Source organism: Loxodonta africana, chromosome 3, assembly GCF_030014295.1.
Source record: "Loxodonta africana isolate mLoxAfr1 chromosome 3, mLoxAfr1.hap2, whole genome shotgun sequence".
NCBI lineage: Eukaryota > Metazoa > Chordata > Mammalia > Proboscidea > Elephantidae > Loxodonta > Loxodonta africana.
Window position 1 is genome coordinate 34,222,557 of NC_087344.1, and position 23,329 is coordinate 34,245,885.

General features: G+C 55.2%; 3 protein-coding genes across 11 annotated transcripts; 1 reads left to right on the plus strand and 2 right to left on the minus strand.

Moving 5' to 3' along the window:
• Nucleotides 1-3,493: 3,493 nt before the first annotated feature.
• BORCS8 (BLOC-1 related complex subunit 8) lies at nucleotides 3,494-13,150 on the minus strand. Its single transcript, XM_003413522.4, has 6 exons — nucleotides 13,043-13,150; nucleotides 10,762-10,874; nucleotides 10,355-10,419; nucleotides 7,455-7,568; nucleotides 6,168-6,240; nucleotides 3,494-3,529 (listed from the first exon to the last, which is right to left on the minus strand). The coding sequence occupies exons 1-5, from the start codon at nucleotides 13,077-13,079 to the stop codon at nucleotides 6,207-6,209; spliced, it is 363 nt and encodes a 120-aa protein (XP_003413570.1). The 5' UTR covers nucleotides 13,080-13,150; the 3' UTR covers nucleotides 3,494-3,529; nucleotides 6,168-6,206.
• On the plus strand, nucleotides 13,132-21,627 carry RFXANK (regulatory factor X associated ankyrin containing protein). Of its 9 annotated transcripts, XM_064281019.1 has the most exons (10): nucleotides 13,144-13,244; nucleotides 13,921-14,059; nucleotides 14,833-15,027; nucleotides 16,277-16,360; nucleotides 16,501-16,566; nucleotides 16,813-16,913; nucleotides 17,228-17,353; nucleotides 17,897-17,963; nucleotides 18,558-18,638; nucleotides 19,595-21,627. In XM_064281019.1, exons 3-10 carry the CDS (start codon nucleotides 14,841-14,843, stop codon nucleotides 19,663-19,665), a joined length of 783 nt encoding a protein of 260 aa, XP_064137089.1. In that variant the 5' UTR covers nucleotides 13,144-13,244; nucleotides 13,921-14,059; nucleotides 14,833-14,840; the 3' UTR covers nucleotides 19,666-21,627. The 9 variants fall into 9 exon arrangements, with proteins under 9 accessions (XP_010591506.1, XP_064137089.1, XP_023407967.1 ...); XM_010593204.3 differs by lacking the exon at nucleotides 13,921-14,059 and having other exon boundaries at nucleotides 13,132-13,244; XM_023552199.2 differs by lacking the exon at nucleotides 13,921-14,059 and having other exon boundaries at nucleotides 13,171-13,278.
• On the minus strand, nucleotides 19,235-21,063 carry NR2C2AP (nuclear receptor 2C2 associated protein). Its single transcript, XM_003413519.4, has 5 exons — nucleotides 20,955-21,063; nucleotides 20,733-20,823; nucleotides 20,421-20,526; nucleotides 20,281-20,348; nucleotides 19,235-20,003 (listed from the first exon to the last, which is right to left on the minus strand). The coding sequence occupies exons 1-5, from the start codon at nucleotides 20,990-20,992 to the stop codon at nucleotides 19,887-19,889; spliced, it is 420 nt and encodes a 139-aa protein (XP_003413567.1). The 5' UTR covers nucleotides 20,993-21,063; the 3' UTR covers nucleotides 19,235-19,886.
• Nucleotides 21,628-23,329: the final 1,702 nt, after the last annotated feature.

Here is a 23,329-nt window from a genome sequence, read left to right on the forward strand (position 1 = left end):
TCCCTTCTGCCCCATCTGGGGTGTCCTGTTCCACCCACAGGCCCCTTTCCTAAATTTCCACCCCTCAGGCCCCTTTCCTATAACCAGCCCCTCTGTTTTGCCTTTGCGTCTGCTCCTGCCCTATTGCCCTGTGTGGACAAGCTCTTCATCCCAAAGGGCAGTCAAGTCTTGGATCTCAGCCTTCTCAGATGAGGGGACACACAGTAAAAGGTTGGAGGGTGGAGGAGAGGGACCAGAGAGATGAAAGGGGGGCCCTAGGGAGGAGACCAGGAAGATTGGGGCAGCCTCCTCCCTCCAGACCAGCTCCCAGAATAGAATGCTGGGGAAGGCTTTGAAGGACCCTCCATGGCAAGGACAGGGTGGTCCAGTGGGTAGGGTCCTGCGTTAGAGGACCCTGGATCTGAGTCCCAGCCCCAATACCTGCTCCCTGTGTGACCTCAGGCCAATCACTTCACCACCCACGCCCCCAGCCCCAGTTTGCTCACATGAAAAATGCAACTGTTAGCAGCCCCCTCCTCCTGGGGGGGGTGAGTGGGATCAGAGTTTACTTAAGTTGCACCCCCACCTGCAACCCTTTTCCCACCACCTCCTTTGGAGCCCCCTCCCCCAGGAAGTGTTCCTGATCCCCCTCCTGTTCTGGACCCTTCTGTCCCATCCCTCCTCCCAGCCCAGCGCTAACCAAGGGAACTGGGGGTGGGTATCTGTGTCTTAGCTGTGTCTCCTCCAGCTGGGTTCCTCAGGGCCAGGTACCAAAGTGGTGTCTTATCAGTTTCTTGAAGAACTGGGACTTTTCACCCACATGGGTGGTGAGGTCTGAGCATGGAGGGACGTGGGGGCCAAACTTGGGGTGCCCAGAGGCCTCATGGGGGCTTGAGGTAGGCTGTGAAGGGGGTCCCAGGGGCCTGAGTGTGCAGGACCCTCTCAAGGAGCTCAAAACAAAAACATTGCCATCAAGTCAATTCCGACTCATGGCAATCCCATGTGTTACAGGACAGACCTGCTTCATAGGTTTTTCTTGGCTGTAATCTTCGTGACTCTGCTGAGTGGGTTCGAACTACCAACCTTTAGTTTAGCAGTCTAGTGCAAACCACTTGTGCCACCCAGGGACCTTGGGGAGCAGAAAGCAGGTCTGAAATTGAAGCAGGACTAGGACAGGGCCTGGAAACCCTGGCAGCATGGTGGTTAAGAACTACAGCCGCTAACCAAAAAGTTGGCAGTTCAGACCCACCAGGCGCTCCATGGAAACCCCAGGGGGCAGTTCTACCGTGTCCTATATAGTGTAGCTATGAGTCTGAATTGACTCTACCGCAATGCGGTTTGGTTCGGTTTTTTGGTTAGGACAGGTCAGATCTGGACGGGGTCTGCAGGACAGAGCCTGATGGTTTGACGCCAGTCCTGGCAGCTGCAGGCCGGGGGCAGGTCACCACACTGTGGGCCTCGGTTCACCGCATCCATGGGTTTGAAGGAGCCTGGAAGAGTCACCTCCACCCTTGTGGGCGCCAGGCTTCCGCTTGAATGCCCTGGGGACCAGAAGCTCACTGCCTCTCTTCTGACTGCCTACCCATCTCTGAGGCTCTGCTCGCGAAAGTTCGGCTGGGCCGTGTGGAAGTGCCCAGGCCCCTCAAGCCGAGTGCCTGGGGCAGACCCCGGCCCTACTGGGCAACCCGACCTTGAGGAGCCTTGTTTCTCTCTTTAAAAATGGGAGCTGTATCCTGTAGGGTGATGAGGAGCGAAGGGTCACAAAGAGCCTGGGACATGCCGGAAAATGGACGCAAACGATGACCGCGCCCGGACCAGGCCTGGCCTCTTACGCCCCCTGGCGGTCGGCCGGGAAGGGAGAGGCGGACAGGCAAACGATAAGCCAATCTGGCCGAGGCCTCATGCAGGTAGATCTTACGCAGGGGCCGAGGGCGAAGGGGGAGCCCAGGAAGATCTGGGGAACCCCACGACTGCCCCTCATTAGCCCTCGGCGCCCAAATCGTTCTGATCGGCCTCTGGAGAGATGTGCAATTATCTCACTTTCTCTGTCTCATGGGGCTGGGCCTATCTTGCTCACAGCAGGATCCCCTGGGTAGGTAGGGCTCACAGTGGCAGTCAGTATTTGCTGAAAAAATGACTGTATAGTTGACAGATGGACTGGACTGACGACGGAGGGCGCCCTCCAGTGACTTATGAGGGCCACACATTATTCAGGGCCAGAAATGGGCCTGGGCCTGGGGTTCCTCTCCCCACACCCCCAGCCTGACACTGGGGAGGGGATGGGCAGACACACTAGCAGGGGGAGTGCGGGACACAGGGAAGGCTGAGTCCTGTTTCTTGGTGGCAGGAGGGCTTCCTTCCCAAGGATCCCTGTGTCCCAGACACCTCCACCACCACGTCCTTAGACCCCCCTGCAGCCTCAGGGTGCACCAGGACCCTTCTCCACCTCCCCTGGGATGTGCCTAGCCCTTGCCACCCCTCTCCCCAGTCACCCCTCAACACCAAGCTGGGGGACCCTCCCAGAGCAGCGGGCCTAGGACCCACCCTGGCCACGCTCTAAACAATGCCATTCTGATCTTCTTGATTGATTTTGTGTGAACAAAATATTCTGGGGGTAAAATGACATTGGCAAACAACTGGCCTTGGTAATAGACACACGGTGGACTCGTGATATCCCAGATTCAGAATTCACAGGGATCAGCAGTGAAGGGTCTTCTGCAGCCAGCCACAGAAGCTGACTCAAAGCAATTTCAGCAAAAAATGGTGATTTATGAGCTCATGAAAGTGAAGAGTAAAGACTAGCTAACATCAGGTACAGCCGGATCCAGGACCTTGAGCCTGTTCTCAGGAAGCTGACCCCTTAATCCTCTGGCAAGCTAACCCCTTCATCTGCCAGCTCAACAAGCCCAGTGAGAAAGCAGCGCCTGTCCCATGGTTCCAGCAGAAGTCCGAGGGAAGATCTCTTGTTGGATCATGTGACCATCTCAAACCAATCACTGTGTCCTAGGAGAGGGGACCTGATTTACCAGGCCAAGGTCCCATATTCACCGTGGAGCTGGGATGGCTTCTCCACATGGCCTGAGCCTGGGGTGACATTTCTGCTTGAGGCAGAATGGAGGCCAGGCAGGCACATGCCTGAATGTCCACCACAGCCCACAGAGGTGGTCCTGGTGGAGATAGGGAAAACCAGAGGGCCAGTTCCAGGCCAAATATCACAGTGACATGGGGCTGAGGTTCCACCAAGCCCAGGTTGGCTCTTCTGGAGCTGTGTAACCTCGGGCAAGTCATGTTGTTTTCCCACCTGCATTCTAGGGACACCTGCCTGGTAAGACCCTGAGGATGAAAGGTCCCCAGCATGGTGCCAGGCACACAGCAGGTATGCACTGGTCACAGGGATAATCATGGTGGGGCAGCTAAGAGTCCAGGAGAAGCAAAGCTGTCTCAGGAGACAGTCACAGCTTTAGCTATGCACAGAGAGAAACAGGATTGTTTCTGTTCCCGGTCTTCATTCCAACCAATGTCATGTCCAAGGATCAGAGCTCTGGTCAGGCTGGGGAGCGAGGGGAGAGGGTGATGGTGAGACCTGGGAGGCAGAGGTGGAACTCTGGATCCCAGTCAGCAGGCGGAAGAGGGGAGCTGGGTAGCAATCGCCCTGGGAATCTGGCAGACCTGGGGCTGGAGTGTCACCCACAAGGCTGTACTGGGGGCTGGTGTGAGGTGAGCCAGGGGGTCAGAGGATCTGGTGCGACCCAGGGCTGAAGCGTCACCCACAAGGCTGTACCAGAGGCCCATGTGAGGTGAGCTAGGGGGTCTGAGGATCTGGTGCGAATCACAGCAGTTCTGGTCCTGGGGGGGACCCTGGGCTGGCTGCCTCACTTCTCTGGGCCTTGGTTTCCTCTTCTGTAAATCGGGAAGGTACTTAGAGCCCTGGGAGTGGGCAGGAAGGTGAGGGCTGAGACCCAGGAAGGCCAAGATCTGACCCCAGGATCTAGCCCCATGAAAGTTGCTGGTGATGCTGAGGGGGGCAACTTTGAGGACAGGTGGGGGTGGAAGGCTCTGAGTTGGGAGAGCTGAGTGGCAATTCTGAGAGTTGTACAGGGGAGGAGAGGACTAGCTGAGGGGCACAGGGTCAAAGGCGGAGTCAGGAAGAGCCAGGAGCATTCTGTATGGTAGCAGTGCAGAGACAGAGGGACAGCAGATGGCACGGGTAGTGTCCTCAAGGCATGAGAGTGGGTGAGGCCAGAACACCACGGACGTGACCAAGGCGTCAGTGGGTGTGGACCCAGGGCTGGCCAACACGGCGGGGGGTGTGGTGGTTCCTGTGATGCCCTCCTACTTGAGGCCCTTTTGGATACCACCAGACGATCCTGCCTATAGGATTCCCTACCACCCTCATGCCCAGAGCTAAGCCTAGCATACAGCAGGTGCTCGATAAGTGCTCAGACTGAGGTGCTCAGTAAGCGCTCACAGGCTTGACACATGCGCTCCACTTCCCCTTGGCTCTAGGAGGCTACGGCTCTAGGGGGCTGTGGGGGGCCTGCCTCAACTCGTGCCTCCCCCAACCTTCTCGGAGGGCCTCACTGGCACAGAATGGAGGCCAATCACAACACCTGGCAAGGGGGCAGGGAGTTCTGAGAGGCACAGGCCAGGGGCTCAGTAAACATCAGGGCACCCCCATTCTGCCTGTATCTTCCCTTCACAGGCACAGTATGTGCAAGTCCTTCTTGGTGCTGCACCCCCATATAAGGTGGACCAGGTCCTTCCCAGTGCTGCATCCTCTGAGTTGGATCACACCTGCCAGTACTCAGGCCGTGATGCTAAGTTCGCCCACGTGAACTGCTTTGACTATCAACAAATGTGCCACCATCAAAGGCTGGGTGCTTGTGTGCTGAAGCGCCCTCCTGGAAGCCAGCCATCAGGGGAAGCACTGGCTAGCCTCCAGAAGAGGCACTGCAGGACAATCAAACCCCCCACTGCAGCCTGGTCAGTGCTCAGTGTATGAGCAAGGCCACCGCTGACTCTCCAGCCCCAGGCAGCTCCAATGAGTGCCATATGAGTGATATCAACAGAAGAACCACCAGCTGAGCCCAGTCTATATTACTGACTCATGAGCCAGTAAGTTATTAATTAACGCTATAAGGCACTAAAATCAGGCATTTTGTCACGCAGCAAGTGCTGACCGCGAGCTGGTCTTACAGAGGAAAATGCATCCAGACGGGGGAGGTGCTTGCTCAGTGGTGGTGTGAGGGCTCAAAATACAGCCAGAATGACCCTTAGAAGCATCTCACATACTTTGGACATAGGGCCAGTCCCTGGAGAAGGACATCATGCTTGGTAAAGCGGCGGGGAGGGGGGGTGGTCAATGAAAAAGAGGGAAACTCTCAAGGAGATGGATTGACACAGTAGCTGCAACAATGGACTCAACAGTACCAACAACTGTGAGGCTGGCACAGGAACGGGGGCAGTGTTTCGTTCTGTTGTACACGGGGTTGCTGTGAGTCAGTACTGGATTGCACCTAACAACAACATACCTGTGGCTATAATCTTGTCTGGAAATAGGGGTTTTTTTTTGTTATGTTAGTGAGGCCATACCAGTATAGGGCGTGTCCTAAGCCTAATAACTTCTGAGTTATGAGATTAGACACAGAGGCAGGCAAAAACAGGGAAGACAGGCACCATGTGAGGATTGTCTGCAAGCCAAGGAACCAAGCAACACCTGGGGCTCCAACAAGGAAGGAATCCACATGGCCAAAACCCTGATTTGGACTCTTAGCCTCAAGAACTATGAAAAAATCAATGTCTGTTCTTTAAAGCCACCCACTTCTGGTATTTACACTACAGCAGCACTAGGAGACTAAGGCCATGGGTAGGCGCTGTGTCAGGCTCTGTCTGTTGAGACTCCGTGCATGGATAATGCCCTAGATTGTGGCAAAAGGGGGTCCTGGAGGGGGGACATGGGATCAGTACAGGCCTGTGGACAAGAGTGAAGCAGGGAAGAGAGGTTGAGAGGTGGACTGGGAACTCCCCCGAGCACAGAGGGCAAAGAGTTAGAGGCTGGGTCACAGATGCCCCCACTGCCTCCCGTGACAGAGCACCCACAAGAGAGCCCAAGTGGTCACATAAGCATGGACACTGGTGGGCAGGTTAGTCCAGAGCAGGGGAGGCCCCAGCTCTGCCCCAGCACTGACCTGGAAGGGGAGGCCAGGCACCTCCAGTTTCTTCTGGAATCAGGCCGAGGAGGGTGGGGGCGGCTCTTCGGGGCTGGAACAAAACACGGCAGCGTCCATCAGGAAACCCCAGACCGGGCGTGGGTCTAACTTTGGCCCCCAGAGCTGTGGCCTTGGCATTCAGGGGATCCTCAGTACACATGGGAACAGTACCCCCTCTGGGGCCTGACTGGGACACCTCAGGACTGTGTGCTCGATCCCATGCACACGCAGAGAGGAGGCATGAGCAACACCTGGCCACTGGCAGCACTGCTCAGACGTGAGTGACAGGAACACCAGGGTGAGGCTCTGTTGTGTGCTGGCCCATGCCAGATGCCTTATGCTGTCACCGGCACCTTCTCAAACAGCTGCCTGCAGCCATGCTTCTGGTGCAAATGACGCCAGTGGTAGAGGGAAGGACACTCACACCTGTTTACATACTCTAGGGGCTTTTCTGTTCAACAATTCTCACGTCTCAGGCATCAGAAGCAACACAGGTACTTCTCTTTTTATATGCCTGGTAGGGGTAGAGAACCAGTAGGCCAGGACTGGGGGCACCCAGCAGACACACCCCAAGGTGAGCACACGGCCTGAAGTGCGCATGAGTGCGTCAGATGCACATTTATTAGCTTAGTGTGAAAAACAAAGAGTTACTTTTCCGGAACCCCTCCAAGCAGCACACCAGGACTGGGGGCACCTTTCATTTCTGGATCACCCAAGCCTGGTGCAGGGCCTCCCTCAGACCCAGTCTGAGGACAGAGTGGCCTCACCGCACCTGCGGCTCACCACCTCCTGACCTGTCTTGGTCTTCCCGAGCCAGCTGCCGCAGCCATACCCGGCTCCTCCACACTCCTCCACAATATCCAGTTCACCCCGGCCCAGGGCCTCTTCCCTTGCTGTCCTACCTGGAGCCCCAGCCCTGTCAGCTCCCCAACCCTGTCATCCAGGCCTCTCTCACCCACTTCTTCTCAGATGCCCCAACCCCAAACCCCGCATTTGTCCTTTGTGGCATCTGTGGTGGTCTTTTTGGTCACACGTTTACCAGATGTCACACTCCCCTTCCCGCCCCTTGAGCATGCTGCCTCAGCCCCCACCCCGTGTCTCCAGTGCCTGCCCAGGGTCCAGCACAGGGCAGAGCTCAGTTCCAGGCGCCAAGAGAATGGATTCTCCCACAACAGACACCAAAGGACAAGAAGAGACAGGAAAGGGCAGCTCCTGGCCGGTGGTCCTCACAGTGCAGTAGTGGTGGCGGCAGACGCCTGGGACTACCTGTGGCCCTGGGCAGCAGAGGCGTTCATGTGGTCCCGAATGCTGATGGCCTGTCTGAGCAGCCCCTCGACACTGCGGAAGTAGACACTGCTATCCACGAGGTTCTTCACGGCACTGAAACAGGAAAGCTAGGTCAGACGAGGTGACAGCTACTGTGGAGCCCCCAGCACAGGAGGGAGGGAGGGAGAGGGGCTCCACAGGGTACAGTCACCCTGGGTCCTGCACAGCAGGCACCCCAGTGACTTCGCACCTCCCTGGGGCTCACCCCCATGTACCCAGGTAGCATCTATGCAACAGACTGTGGGATGAAGACGCAGCCTTTGTGTCCCTGTAGCCAGACATTCACCTTTTGGAGATACAAACACATAAAGAAGGCCACACAGATATCTCATTTTCCTCCCAGACAATGTATTCTGCCTCTGAACGAAGGTTATCAACTGAACTGTTCGCAGCTCTGAGTGTGAGTCTAGACTGAACCATCCGCCAGAGTAACCTACCACCAGGAAGGGGTATGCTGCTGCAAACGGTGCCAAGCTTGGTGTGGGCACCACACAGTAAGCTCCACTGAGAACACCCTTTCCATTGAACAATACAGACATTAGCGAAGGCGCTTGGGGCCTGACTATGACAAAACACCACCTGTTAGCCTACATCTACGGTAAATCTAAAAATATCATTTTAAATTCCTTTTATTAAAAATAAAAGGTCCCTGGATGGTGCAAACGGTCTGTGTTCCACTACTAACCTAAAGGTTGGCCGTTGAACCCACCCAGCAGCTCTGTGGAAGAAAGGCCTGGCAATCTACTTAAACAAAGACTACAGCCAAGAAAACCCTATGGAGCAGTTCTACTCTGTAACATACGGCGTTGCCTCGAGTCGGAATCAATGCAATAGCAAAGGGCTTGGTTTAGGGGTTTACTTGGTATTAAAAACAAGGCGTCGCTGAGTGATGCAAATGGTTCATGCAGTTGGTTGCCAACCAGAAGGTTAGATGTTCAAGTCCATCCAGAGGTGCATCAGAAGAAAGGCCTGACAATCTAATTCCAAGAAATCAGCCACTGAAAACCCTACGGAGCGCAGTTCTACTCTGACACACATAACATCGCCATGAGTCAGGGTTGACTTAACAGGAACTAGTTATTAAAAACAAAAAACATACTGCCATTTACTGTGGATCGAGGACCTGATAAAAAACGGTCCCAAGACCACAGGGTGTGCCATGCTCACCAGGAAAACTGTAAGAACTGCCTGTATTTTTATTGCTGTTGGAAGGTGGCTCTAACGTGCTCACCTTAACGCTATCAAATGAAGGCAGCTTTTCTAGTGTTTGATTCCACACCTTGATAAAAAGCTTGCTAGTAAGCTAACTATTGACTATTTAATGTCAGGCATGCAATTTCAACGTCTCGGGTTTTTAACTTAATGATGCTTAAAGGATCTGAAACACAAAAAAACAAGAAGTCTTTCATGAAACTTTAAATCTTTTAGCATTCGAGAAACATACATCTCCCTAAAGAAAATGCTTATGGCCCAGAGAATGCTAGTGTCCTGCCTAGTCCAGCACCATTTGATGGAACTTTCCACGTCGTGAAAAGTGTTCTTTATCTGCGCTGCCCACTCACACGGCTGCCGAGCTCTTGAAATGTGGCTTGTGTGAGGGAGGAACTGAATCTTTAATTTTATTTCATTTTTAGTTAAAACTGAAGCTTGGATAGCCACTTGTGCCCGGGGCTCCCACACCGACCCACGCAGTTAAAGGAGCTGGGGGACGCACGGACATCAACACTTTCTTCCTTTAACCTTCAGTCCTGCTGACGAGCTGGCAGCTCTCAGGGACATCTGCCACCACTTGTACAAGAGAAACTCCTACCTCTTGTCTATTTTTTCCTTGAGGTAAGAAGGGCATCTGCAAGCACTTATCGCTGTGGCCGCTGCGTCCTCAGGCAGGTGCCATCTGTGCAGCTACCCCTCGGTCCCACCAGAGGAACCAGGGCTGTAGGCAGCAGAACACCCCACCCTGTGCCCAAGGCATCAGGCCTTCTAGCCTAGGACCTGTCTTCACTTGACCAAACCTCAAAAGGCAAATGAACTCCTGAGACGAATCATGAGAACTGCCAGAGGAGTGTTCTCTCTCCCCCAGAACAGCCACAGCCCACTATGGAGGCAAACAGCGCCTACAAACACAGATGTCCAACTCCAGGGCAGTTGCAACGAGACATTAAATACAGTCCTCTAAGGCAGGCAGGGGCAGGGTGGCACCAAAACCATGCCATGGGGAGACACAGGCCCCTGCTTGTTACATCAAACACCTGCGGGGCATCTTTTCCTAAAAAAGCAAAATAACCAGACCCAGAAATGAGCTAAGTTCTCAATTATCCTAGAAGAACCTGTTCGTCCATAAAACGAACCTTTAAGCAGTTTCCATCTATTATGAATGAAAAAGGCCCACACTACCCACCTCCTCTTTACAACCTCAAAACTTTAGATAAACTTAAAAAAAAAATATATAAGCAACTGTCTGCATGCTTTGGCCCCCCTCAGTGGCCACCTTCCCGCCTGTCCTCCCATTTCAACTGCAATACTGCCATGGTGCTGGGTTCCCTTAAGGCTCCAGCTCCTTGCACCCAGGGGACGATCCAGGTCACCTGTCTGAATGGTGGGGGAAGGTTCAGCACAGGAAGGGGCAGGGGCAGATGGGGGGAAAAACAGGCCTGGCCACACCTCCACCTACAGGCCTCCACTCAAATGAGTCTGGCAGGATGGAGCTCCCTGGGGTCCTGAATGCCCAAGGCCAGGGATTGTGGGGTGATCTGGGGTAATGCCAGGAAGACTCCAGGGGACAGAGTGACCTCTGAGCATGATGAGGAGGCCCTGACAACATGGGGAGACAAAGCACTCACCTGCAGGCATACTCTACCGTGTAGATGGCCCCCTGGCTCTGCTCTTCCCATCGCTGCATGTCCGCCTGCAAGGAGGGGGGCGTAACTAGTGGGGCCGCTGCAGAGGGTACTCACTGTGGTCACAGAGCCCTGCAGCCCAGGTTTTTCTTCCTGCAACTCCCTTCCCTCCCTGTCTGGGCCTTCTGTGACTTTGTACAGCAGTTCCCTCTGCCTGTCCCACCTCCTTCTCAACACACAAGTCTGTCTCCACAGCCTAACCTGGCTGGGCCACCAGGAGCCTCCTCACCAGAGTCCTTGATTTGACTCCTACCCCCACAGCACCTCCACTACACAGTGGGCCGCCCAGGGCCACCCTCCTGCCCTGGCTTAGGAGGTGTGGAGGAGGTCCACAGTGGGCAGGGGCTCACCTTGTGCTGGGCCAGCTCAGGCAGGGAGCGGCGCACATGTTCCTGCAGCCGGTATAGCGCCACAGACGGCTCATTGGCTAGCACGTAAACGCTCTCAGTGAACTTGTCTGTGACTGTGTCCAGGTTCCGAGGACAGCCAAGCAGGGAGGGGGAAACCAAGGGGACAAAGCATCAGAGTCATGCTTCCCAACCTGTGCACCAGCCAGAGGGGAAAGGAGTGTGGGGAGCTCCCCCAGCAGCTGGGTCACCACAGTGGTTGGCCACAGGAGATGGTCATGGCAGGGCCCTCCTGGGGGCTCCTTGGGACCATGGCCTCACTCATGTATCCAGTGAACTCCTGGTCTTTCTGCTCCCAAACCCACATGAAGTGGACACACTAGTGCTGCCTGGGTCCCTCAGACCTCTGTTACAACTGTGCCTGAGACTGTTCTCCAGAGGACATCTGCAGCCTACTGAACCCGAAGTGCCTGGGCGTTCACAGCCTGACAGCCCAGTTTCCTGACAGGAAAGCCCAGTTCCTGCACTGAGGCATGCCTGCCCTCTCAAGCTCTTCCCCTGCAGGATTTCACCCGAGGTTGCCTTTGCTCAGCCTCCTCCCTGGCCCTGCCCCCTTCCTGATCCCCGCTGCAGGTTTCTCCTGATATATTACACAGCATTCTCATTCCAGGGTCTGCTTCAACAAGCAGCATTTCCATCCATCTACTGGTCCCCAGCCCTCCCTGCCCCAACCGTGAACAGATCGTGCTTGTCGTACCACAAAATAAAACCCAAATCTCACCTATGCACACCACTCCACCACCCCCACTGGCCCAGGCACTGCTGCTCCCCATCTGGGTGCCAGCCCAGTCTCCCCTCACTCTTCTGCTTCCCCGCCTGCCCCCACTGCACGATCTCCATGCAACAGACAGAGCAAGCTCCTAACGACACATCAGATATGTCCTTCGCTTGCTTGAATCCCTCCCATGGCTTCCACCAGTTAGAGAATAAATCCTGCCTTCCTTACTACCAACCATAAGGTGTCCTGTATGGCCTCCTGACTGTCCCTCAAACACTCCCAGCACTGCCCAAAATAATGTTCTGAGATAACAAAAAGGTCCTATAATCTGCACTGTCCACTATGATAGCCACTAGCCACATGTGGCTATTGAGCACTTGACATAGGGTCAGTGTGACTGAGAAACTCAATTTTCATTTGCCTTAACCTTAATTAATTTAAACTTAAATACCCTTAGGTGGCCAGTGGAGACTGTATTAGACAACACAACTCCAAACTATTCCCCACTCCAAGGCCTTTGCACCTGCTGTTTCCCCTGAGACAGCTTTCTCCAGCCCTGCCCCCACTGGCTCCTCTTCATTTCTTAGGTCTCAGTTCGAAAGTCACCTCCTGGGAGAGGCCCTCTCTGACCACCGAGCTTAATCAGATGCCCCCTCCACTATTCTTGATCTCATGACTGTATTCGTTTTTCTTATATATATTGCAACTTACTCGGTTATGTGTTTACAAAAACGATATTAAGCCTAAGTTCATGACAGCAGAGAGATGTCTCAGCCTCAGCTTCCTCAACTGTAAAAAGAATCTTGATAACACTATCTTTCTGACAGTTTGCTACACGAATGGAGTTGATGTTATTGCCCAGGGCAATGTGATTGGTGAGGGAGAGAACCTAGGAGTGTTTGAGAGCCAAAGGAGGGTGTGTGGGTCTGTCCGGCTAACTCAGTAGGACATAGCCCAGTCTCTTAGACCCCCTTTTCCTCGTCTTAAAAATGAGTATCGTAATAGCTTACACCTCACAAGGTTGTTATGGAAAGGGGGCATTTAAGGTACTTTCTAAATAATAAACTAGAAATAAGCGTGTAATAAAATAAAGACATGTATAGTTGACAACTAATTTACATCAACCTACAACTTATTACCATACGGTCTGTAAATACCTGGTGTATAAACACATATAAGCGTGTAAACGTACAAAAAAAATAAGGAAGCAATACACAGTAATTGCCAGGCGCAGGCGCGCTTCCAATGCTTTGCAAATAGCAAGTCAGTGAATTCTCACAAGAATCCTATGGGGAGAAGACTATTATTCTCTCCAATTCACAAATGACAAATCTGAAACAAGGAGACTTCCCAAGGTTTGGAATTTGATGTCAGCTCAATTATCCCCCCCGCCCGCTCTCTCTGCGCCCTTGCTCTTGCGGGCGCCCCTTCCACCCTTTCTCAGGTCGCCACTCTGTGAATTACCCCCACGCGGCCCCCTCCGTCCGGCCCAGAGCCCCGCATCACCTTTCTTCCCCTTGAGCTGCATCTCGGGTTCCTCCATAGCGATGGCAGCCAAAAAAGCGTCCGGGACCGGAACCGGAAGTCTGGAGGCGGGAACGGCTGCCCTAGCCTTCCCCTGTGGAAACCGGACGCCGCGTTGCTACAGTTCCGGTACCAATCGGCCTGCTTTTCTCACCCCTCCGTCTCCCCGGACCGGAGAGGAGCTGTGAGTCATCCGATGGAGGGGAAGAACACCGCGGGTGGGTGAGGAGGGGGTGGAGACTCCTCGAGGTTTCAGAAGGAACGCCCAGGTGGGGAGCGGCAAGGGCCTCCTCCTTTCCAGAACTTTTTTCGGGGGCAGACGAGTTGGGGGACACTCCACACACTCTCCGCCTGGGGACGTAAAAACGCCCTTCTTGTGCTTCCCTCTACCAAGCGCCCGCACAGGTCTCCTGGGCCCCCGGGCCTGCAGTGGGGACGTTGTTACGGGAAGGGGCGGTAACGGGTACGTTGCCCTTTTAAGTCCTGGACGCCCCACCTACTTCTTTCCGCCCTCCCAGCTGGGGAAAGCTCGGCCCATTCCTCCTAAAAGGAAGCCGTTTGGCTGCCGCTAGACAACCCTCTGGGCGGAGCTTGCTATGAGAGCGGGGGCTCAGGGAAATCCTTAGAGCTGTCTGAGGCCCCGCCCATTCTCCAGCCGCGGGGGCAAGAACGCGCAGGCGCAACTGCGTTCCTCGGGGGTCCTAGCAAAGGCCACGCCCCCTCCCCAGGTTTTAAAAGGCCAGAACCAGCTGCTAAAGCTCGGGTTTTCCGCACTTTTGGGGGGCGGAGGTGCGCAGGCGCAGTGGGGGAGTTCTGGGGTGGGAGTAGCGGTCGTGTATCAAGTTGCTCTGTCCCGGCAGAGGAACCAGGGCGCTGAAGGGCCAGGTTCCCGTCGGCTCCCTCCACATCAAGTGGAGGTGAAAAGTTTGTGCATTGAGCCCCCAAGTTTTGGGGGACCCCATCTTGAGGCGCGGGGGTACGGAAGAGGCTCGTGGGGAGGTGAGTGGACCTCCTGAATCGGGTAGGGAGGGTGGGTGGGACTAGGGCCAGTCATACCTTCGTCGATCCCTCATTCATTCTGGTTGTTGTTGTTAGGTGCAGTCCAGTGGGTTGCGACTCATAGCGATCCCTTGTACAACAGAAGGAAACACTGGTCCCGCGCCATCCTCACAATCGTTGTTATGCTTGAGTGTATTGTTGCAGCCACTGTGTCAGTCCTTCTGTCCAGGGTCTTCCTTTTTTCCATGACCCTCTACCAAGCATGATGTCCTTCCCCAGAGACTGGTTCCTCATAACATGCCCGAAGTACGTGAGACAGTCTCACCATCCTTGCTTGTAAGGAACATTCTGGCTGTACTTACGGAGACCCCCAAAAATAAACACAGGGAGCATTTATTAAGCTCTGCTGGTGAATCAGGACCCCTGATTTCTTTCAGGCCTTATTTCCCCATTTTATTGAGGAGAAAACTGAGGCATGGAGGGGTTAAGTCATACGCTCAAGTTCTGTAATTGGCAGGGGAGGGAATCCAACCTACAGTCTGACCCCAGAGCTGGGATTTTTAACCATTTGCATCTTGCAGGTATCATGGGGGGAGGGGACTGAAAAGCAATTGGACTCTGGTTTTAATGTCCTGGCTCTGCTACATTCTGACAATTAACCTGAGCCTCAGTTTAAGTATCTTTGCAGTACAGGGCTGGGTATACAGTCCATGCCTCCTAGGTAAGAAATGTTGATGATAATTACTGTTATCTCCCCCTGGCTCTTCCACCAGCTTCCTGCATGGAGCCCACCCATCCCTTGGACAACCTCAGCCTGGCCCAGCAGCCCCTGGCCCCAGAGCCCAGGGACCTGGAAGACCCCAGGGATGAGACCCCTGACAGCTCAGACACCGTCGTCCTCAGCCTCTTCCCCTGCACCCCAGAGCTTGGGAACCCTGAAGTGGATGCTGGAGTCCCCTCACCACAGGGTAGGACCCCTCCTCTGGGCTCAACCATCTGGGACAGATGTGCTGATGGTAGCAAGTCAGGCGTGGCAACAGGAACAGGACCAGTCTTGGTGGTCCTGTTACCTTGGACACGTCTTTCCTCTCCAACTTGTGCAGGGCTTCTTGACTTATTTACAGTTTCACTTTTAAAATTGTGAAAAACTACACATAACATAAAGTTCACCCCTTTAGGCATTTTAAAGTGAACAGTTCAGTAGCATTTGCTATATTCTCAACGTTGTGCAGCCACATCTATCCAGTTCCAAAACATTCTCATCACCCCAGAAGGAAACCCTGTACATATTAGCACTCATTCTCCATTTTCTCTTCCCCAACCCCTGGCAACCGCTAATCCACTTTCTCTTTGAATTTGCTTTCTCTGGACATTTCACATAAATGCAATCATATATTATGTAACCTTTTGTGTCTGGCTTCTCTCACTGAGCACAGTATTTCAAGATTCATCCGTGGCATTACATGTATCAGAACTTTGTTATTTTTTAAAGCTGAATAGCAAACATTCCATTGTATGGATGGATCGTATCTTGTATATTTATCTATCCGTTGATAGAGTTTTGGGTTGTTTCCACCTTTTGGCTATCATAATACTGCCACGAACATTTGTGTGCAAAGATTTGCTTGAACATCTGTCTTTAGTTCTTTTGGGTAGATAATGAGGACTGGAATTGCTGGGTCATATGGTGATGCTACATTTTTAACTTTTTGAGGAACCAAGGATGTATTTTTAAATGGAGTCCTTGAACATGTCTGATTCAGCCCACCCCAGTGCCTTTGTACTTGCTGTTCCTGCTGCCCTGGATGCCCCTCTCCCGCCTTTTCCTGTGCCTGGTATCCTCCTTACCTCAATCTTAGTTGGTATCGCTTCCTCAGAGAGGCTCTTCCTTACCACTTCATATAAAATAGAGCCTCCTCTGCCCCCCAGGCTTTCCATCACCTTGTACCTGCTTTTTATTTCTTCTGAGCACTATTTCTACCTCTCTGCCTGACTTATCTCCTTGCCCCTGGGCTCCCTGGGGCAAGGCCTCTGTCTTGTTTTGCTGGCCCACAGCTTGGCCCAGAGTAGATGATCGTCCCTGAGTACCTGAGGAGCTGGGGTGGGTGAACAGTGGGATCTCAGGCACTGTCTTCAGTAGCTTCAAGCCCCGAGGGTCTTCCCCACAGCCCAAGACACACACTGAGGGGACACTGAGACCCCTGTTCTCTCTCCCAGCAGGCAGCTCCCTGAAGCACTCCACGACCCTCACCAACCGGCAGCGTGGTAACGAGGTCTCAGCCCTGCCGGCAACCCTGGACTGTGAGTGGGGCCCCAGGTTCCCAGGGGGGTCAGTGGGGGAAGGGATCAAGGAATCCCTTTGAACTGGTGTAAACTGAGGCCCAGAGGGCATGGGACAAGTGCCCCGCCTAATGGGTTCTCTCCCTTTCTCTGGCACCCAGCACTGTCCATCCACCAGCTCGCAGCCCAGGGGGAACTAAGCCAGCTGAAAGAACACCTGAGAAAGGGTGTGTGTCCACACACGTGCTGGCATGTCCACCTATGTGTGCTGGTGTGTTGAGGCCTGTCTGAACAAATGTGGAATGTGCTTGTTTACATGTGTGCCCTGTGTGTCCATGTGTGCTTGTTTACATGTGTGCTGGTGTGTCCACGTGCATGAGATGGCGTTTCTATCCGTGTGGATATACTTGTGTGCCTCCCTGCTACAGTGTCTGTGTGTCTGACCCCAGCCCCTGGCCTGCCCCTTTCTCCAGGGGACAACCTAGTCAACAAGCCGGATGAACATGGCTTTACCCCCCTCATCTGGGCTTCAGCCTTTGGCGAGATTGAGACCGTGCGCTTCCTGCTCGAGTGGGTGCGTCTGGGTCCAGCTGGGGGCCCCCATGGGTGGGCAGGTGGGGGTCTTGGCTGTATCTACTGGGGCCTGGTCTGTAAAATGAGGCTGCAGGGGGAATCCCTAGGATGCCCCAACCCCCTCTCTCATCACCTCTCTATCCCCCCATTCCCCCTCTTACTGCCTCTCTGCACCCACCCCTCCTCTCATGGTCCCTATGATCCCTTCCCTCATCTCTCTACACTGCCCCCCCACCTCCCCTGACCACCCCTCTCTTCCTCACCCTTCCCTCATCACCCTTTGTCCCCCACCCCTATCACCACCTCTGCCCCCAGGGGGCTGACCCACACATCCTGGCCAAAGAGCGAGAGAGTGCCCTGTCGCTGGCCAGCATGGGTGGCTACACGGACATTGTGGGGCTGCTGCTGGAGCGGGATGTGGACATCAACATCTACGACTGGGTGAGGGGCCGCCCTGCCACCTGCCCACCCAGCTGCCCCAGTCTCCCACCCCACTTTCTGGGCACTCCACTGCCTGCCTGCCTTGCTGCCCCAGGTTCCCCACCTCACCAGCCCCAGGCACCTACTCTGCCACCTGGGCATCTATCCCATCGCAGCTTCCTGGCCTGTGTTCCTGCCTCCAAAGGAGTTGAGCACCTGCTGGGGCCAGGCTCCGCTTTGGGTGCTAAAAACACAGCTGTGAACAACAGACATGACCACAAGCTCCCAGTCTGAGGGGAGGCAAACGAGTTAACAGGCAGCTCAGATGTAGTGGATAGTGCTGTGATGGGTGGCACACAGGCAGCTGCAGGAGCCCAGAGGTGCCCATCTGGTGAGGGAGGTCAGGGAGGGCTTCCTGGAGGTAGAGATGCCTGATCTGAGCCCTAAGGGAGGAGAAAGATAGCCAGGTGACAAGCAGGGGGAGAAGCCATGGTAGCTTAGAGGCCAGAGACTAAGGGTGTCCTGGAAATCAGGAAAGGCTAGTGCCTTGTCTCCCTACCCCAGAACGGAGGAACCCCCCTGCTGTACGCCGTGAGAGGGAACCACGTGAAGTGCGTGGAGGCCTTGTTGGGTGAGTGGGGCCCAAAGACCCGGCTGGGGAACCCAGGGGGCCTGGGGAGGGCAGCTTCACCCAAACTAGCTTGGGTGAGAGAAGGCTGCAGGAGAACATGAGGTGTGGGTATGGCTCAGCCCAGCACTTGACTTCAGAACCTCAGGGACCCCAGACGTGGGGGTCCTGTTGGCTACATTTATCGGAGAAGACTGGGGCTCAGAGTTGCCTGTTATTCAGGGTCACAGGAGAAATGCCAGACTCGTGGCTGCATGGTGGGGAATCACTGGACCTCCTCAGGCCCCGTTCTGGTCTCCTGCCTTTGGGCCTAGTCTCCCTTCCATGTCCCCACCCAATACCCCCTCCAGCCCCCTCTCTGACCTCCTCTAGCATCCCCTCCAACCTGGTGCCCCCCTCCAGCACACCCCAGCTCCCCAACATGGCCCTTTCATCCAGTGCCCCCTCCTGCCCCCCAATACCCTTCCAGCCCCTCCTCTAGTATTACACCCACCCTCCTCCATCCAGCACTCCCTTCAGCCCCCTCTCTCCATCCCCCATCCAGCCCCTCATCGCTCCCCACCAGCCTCTCCCCATCTGCCCCCACTCTGCTTCTAGCCCGAGGAGCCGACCTCACCACGGAGGCTGACTCTGGCTACACCCCGATGGACCTCGCTGTGGCTCTGGGGTACCGTAAAGGTTGGTCTGAGACACGAGGGGCAGTGATGGGATGCTGCAGGGGGGTGACCACAAAGAGGGATACAAGGATACCCCATACAGGCATTAGGTGCTGGCCATGTCGGCAGTGAGCATTCACGCCAGCAGACTTGGGTGCCTGCTATGTACCAGCCCCCACAAGGCCCCAGTGTGCTGAGGGAGGGAGATCGACATGCCTCAATGCCTAGGGCCACGATGGGGGACACACGGGCACTGAGAGGCCTAGCCCAGCCCAGATGGGGGCCCGGGGGGGCTTTTCCAGCCCTGAGGAGGAGGAGTAAGCTGAGGGGAGGAAGGATGGTGGTTCTGGCAGGAGGAAGAGCCCAGACAAAGGAGGAGGGTGAGGACGCAAATCTAAGTGGGTCAGCTCCTACACATAGGCGGGGGTCCAGCCTTCTCCTACCCTCTTTCAGAGTGACAAGGGCTGGTGCTGGGAAGTAGGTGTCAGCAGGATATATTGGCAGACTCCATTTAGAATCCCCACCTCCCCCTCACAATGAGACCTAGCTTTCCCATCTGTAAAGTGGGAAGATCCTGACAGAACCGATCCCATCCAAGATCACGAGGAGACAGAGGGCTTAAAAAATACCCTCGTCCTTCTTTGGGGGAATTTTATTCCATTTGGGACAAAAGTCATTCCATACAGCTCCCATCATCTTTTCATAGAAGTCACAACCTACTAATTTGGTCTGCTAAGAAATACCATATGGCTATAAAAACGCTCCAAGAACGAATGCATCCTTATATGCTTTAGAAAAGGTGCCCAGGGTTCCCACCTCTGCGCTGGGAGGGGGTAGATTCCTCAGACCTGCCAGGGTCTCGGGTAGGAGACTCCATTGTTGGCTGCCCAAGAGGCAAGTGCAACTGAGCGGTACCTGCCTCGGCAGCCCCCATTCAGGCTCACAGCCCGCCTTCTCCACTCCCGTCTCCATCTCCAGTGCAACAGGTGATCGAGAACCACATTCTCAAGCTCTTCCAGAGCAACCTCGTGCCTGCTGACCCTGAGTGAAGGCCGCCATCAGGGACTCAGACACTCAGGGAACAAAACGGTCAACCCAGAGCCAGGGCAACCCAGAACTAGCTTCAGAGGCAGCTCTCACTTCCCGGTCACGGGGAGACGCTCAGGACAGTGGCGGGAGAGGGCCATCCCAAGAGAAACCAATAAACCTTCTGTGCAGAACTACAAGGACTTGGCTGTGTTTCCCTGAGGGCTTCTTGGAGGAGGCAGTCTCACACCTTCTCCCCCAGCACCCGGAGATGGTAGATGACCACACGGCCAAAAAAGTCAGCCATGTCCTCAAAGGTCACCTTCAGGCGGTCCACCTCAGCAGCTGGTATGGGGAAGGTGTGAGCCCTGGGCAGTCAAGGAAAACATGCAGCTCCCAGTTGCCCACCTACAGGCCCCCACCCCTCCCGCATGTAAGGTCGAGCCCCAGCTAAGACACCACCACCATGCTGGGTGACTTGGTCCCTCAGCCTCACACAGAACAGGCTACCATGGGTTCCATTTTAGAGATGAAGCAGTGGGGACCTAGGCCTTGTGCCAGATTCTCTTCCAGGTCTCAGTGAGCCCTGGGCTTTCAGAGGCCCAGACCACCCCACACTACACCACTTCACAGGATATTTGAAGCGAGTTGTTGTCCTCAGGGTAGAAGTCCACAATCCTGAAAAGCGCCTGGCTCCCCTGTGAGCCTGCAGCAAAGAGGCAGATGTTTAGGGCGGGGCCTCACCCTCCTGCCCTCACCAACTGGGGACTCCCAGTACCTTCCAGGCGGCACCGGCGACTTGAGAAGCCCCCCTGGAACTGGATCTGTAGCTGGGAGATGCGAACGCCTTGGGGGAACTCGAGCATCACCCACTGGCAGGGACCCTAAAAGCAGACGAGGAAACAGGTTCGCGGTCACTCCACGCTCGGAACCTGCTATGCCTGTCTCTCACTCACGCAGTCCACCCACGGGACAAGCGTCCAGCACACGGTCCGCCCACACGGTCCGCTGGAGCACCGTAAGTTCTCCGGGCACCTTGGGCCCTGGATCTGATTCATTCTGGAGTTGGGGGTCCAGGGAACCGCCTCACCTGGTCCGAGTTCCAACAGGTCTCCTCGTTCTGGTCGAACAGGTGCTTTTTCCCAAACTGCCTGGTATCACGATTCAGTACGGAGCTCACTCTGGATGCACCAGGGTCAAGGCGAGGAAGGGAGGGGTTGACCCTGGCCCCGGACCCCGCCCATCCTCCAGCTCCGCCCACGTGGGGACTCTACCCCCTCCACCGGCTGAGGGCCCCACCCCAGGCTCTCACCTGCTCACAGTCTCCGGACAAACCAAAGAGTGGGTCATCTTGGCTCCACAAGGTTGTGCAGGGCTCAGACCTCCAAGTACTCGCCTATGGCCCGCAACCAGCCCGCCATTCCCGCTCCACTTTGGTCGTAAATGTCGCCTTTCTCACCCCTTTACCGGAAAAACTGGGGGGCTTGGGTAAACTGCCAGTGGCCGGGGACCGGGCCTTTCACAGCGGGTGCAAAGACAGGAAATCGGCTTCCCGCAGGCTTCGAGGGCGGTCACCCCTCCCCCCAAGCCTCAGTTTCCCTGCGCGCAGCGCCAGGACCCAAAACCTGGGACCCGGAACCGCGTGGCAGCAGCACAGGCGCAGTTAGACGCACGGCCCCGCCCAGCCGTCGCTCCCGGGGGCAGGGCCTGACATGATCCCGCCCCTCCATGCCGCCTCTTAAGGGGTCCGAGCGGAGTGATTGGGTTTCCCTGGAGCTGAAAAAAGACCGACACCGAAAGCGATGGAGCGGACCACTACGTGCTGGGCGATGTTTCTTGGTACCCAGTACAAACCACTGGTTTTGGCTTCCGAGAGACTTCCTATTTAGGGAAGTCCACCGGAATCCATTTCCAAAAGCTAATACAGCCTGTAACCTTCTACACTGCTGCCTCCCAGAGGCCAAAGGAAGAGCTGAGAAAAGAGGCCACAACGCTGGGAGTACAAGGAGTCCTCATCGACCCCTCCTGCTCAGGTGGGACAGGGGAGGCCCAGCCTCCAAATCTGTCTTCCCCACCAATGCTACCTGGGACATCAATGAAGGCTTCTTGGAGTGGGGGGCATGCAAAGTGGGTTTTGAAGGATGAACGGGAGTTTGCCAAGTCAGATCACACAAGGCCTAGGATACTAGGCTAAGGTTCTCTGGTTCACTAAACACTTCCTGCTACCCTTTCATGTTACCCTCTTGTGCCACCCCCTGGTGCCACTTTCTTATGTCCCTCCCTGTGATGGATGATGATGGAGACAGGGAGAGGCCTCAGCTCCAGCCCCTATACCTATAACCTATTGCCGTGCAGTCAATTCTGACTCATAGCGACCCTACAGGACAGAGTAGAACTGCCCCATAGAGTTTCCAAGGAGTGCCTGGTGAATTCGAACTTCCAGCCTTTTGGTTAGAACCACTACGCCACCAGAGCTCCAACCCAGTGCCTGATAAGTTCCCAAGCTAGGAAAGATAGAGTTAGACACAGACACTCCCAGCCCCATGGGGCTAGGGCTGGGCCAGAGGGAGAGAGGGGTCTGAGGGAGCAGGGGCTCTACCTGGAGGGAGGGCTTCCTGGAGGAGAGCCACTGCAGCTGCACCTTAATGGGTTGGCATGCGTTGGCCAGGGTGGGGAAATCAAGGAAAGTGTTCCAGGCAGAGAGAGCAGTTCAACCAAAGGCTTGCTTGTGTGAAAGACAATGAATTAGAACAAAATATATGGAGCCAGATCCTGCTGGGCCAGGAGGAGCCCTGGAAGGTGCTTGAGGAAGGGCAGAATACCCTTCTGGCAGGAGGCTGCAGTTCCTGGCTTTAAGTGAATGACCAGGATCCAGCCCCTTCCTTCAAGGGCTGGGGTAGCAGTTCTCTGGCATCCTACCAATGTCTACCCAAACCCACCCCTGGAGAGGGGGCTGGAAAGGAAACTGGGTCACCAGTGGAAGGGCCTGCCCTATCCAGCCCTGCCTCCCAGGTCTTCCTGTGTTCAGTCTGGGGCTATTCTGGTCTCAGGGCTGGGGCTGAGGGTGACAAGAAACGCCCCCACTCCCTGAGAGGCAGTTAGAATGCCCCCACCACCTGAAGGGGCTAGATCTGATTCAAATTCTGGCTTGGCCACTGGCCAGCATCATGACCTTGGACAAGTGTTTTGATCTCGCTGAGCCTGTTTCCTTATCTGTAAAATGGGGCCAGTTCTCTTTACAGGACTGTTGGAGGATTCTGCGTGGGCTCCTTGGGCTGACACATAACAGTGGTGATATTTGTTGAGAGCCTGCTGTGTTTGAGACTCTATGCTGAGTTTTGTTTCCACTCATTGGCTCATGGACCCTGCAGTAGCTATTCCCGTTGCCACACCCCAGTTTACACCGAGGATGCAGCAACTAGGCCAGGGTCCCCAGTGAGGGTATGCACAGCCTCCACAACCCTCCCCAAGATGCCCAGCCTTGGCAGGGGGCCGCCTTGCCACTGGGAGGAGGCCAGCTCCGGACCCTCTTCCTGCCTCCTCACCCCCCTGGCTTCCCAGCATGAAAGAGCCTCCTGTTTCTCCAGGGAATTAGTGGCTCCAGGCTCCCAGCGGGGCAGCCAGAAGTGGCCCATTCATTTGCCTGGATGAAAGAGAAGCCAAGCCACCCTCCGCCTCCTAGGGGAT

Excerpts from the sequence above, each read along its gene's own strand:
- BORCS8 (XM_003413522.4), bottom strand. The coding sequence starts at position 13,079 with ATGGAGGAACCCGAGATGCAGCTCAAGGGGAAGAAAG. Across the intron at positions 10,420-10,761 it reads CTGAGCTGGCCCAGCACAAG|GCGGACATGCAGCGATGGGA; the intron begins GTGAGCCCCTGC and ends CCCTCCTTGCAG. Across the intron at positions 7,569-10,354 it reads ACGGTAGAGTATGCCTGCAG|TGCCGTGAAGAACCTCGTGG; the intron begins GTGAGTGCTTTG and ends TTCCTGTTTCAG.
- RFXANK (XM_023552199.2), top strand. The coding sequence starts at position 13,257 with ATGGAGGGGAAGAACACCGCGG. Across the intron at positions 17,354-17,896 it reads ACATCAACATCTACGACTGG|AACGGAGGAACCCCCCTGCT; the intron begins GTGAGGGGCCGC and ends TCCCTACCCCAG. Across the intron at positions 18,639-19,594 it reads GGCTCTGGGGTACCGTAAAG|TGCAACAGGTGATCGAGAAC; the intron begins GTTGGTCTGAGA and ends CTCCATCTCCAG.
- NR2C2AP (XM_003413519.4), bottom strand. The coding sequence starts at position 20,992 with ATGACCCACTCTTTGGTTTGTCCGGAGACTGTGAGCAG. Across the intron at positions 20,527-20,732 it reads CCTGTTGGAACTCGGACCAG|GGTCCCTGCCAGTGGGTGAT; the intron begins GTGAGGCGGTTC and ends GTCTGCTTTTAG. Across the intron at positions 20,004-20,280 it reads AGGACAACAACTCGCTTCAA|ACCTTCCCCATACCAGCTGC; the intron begins ATATCCTGTGAA and ends CCCAGGGCTCAC.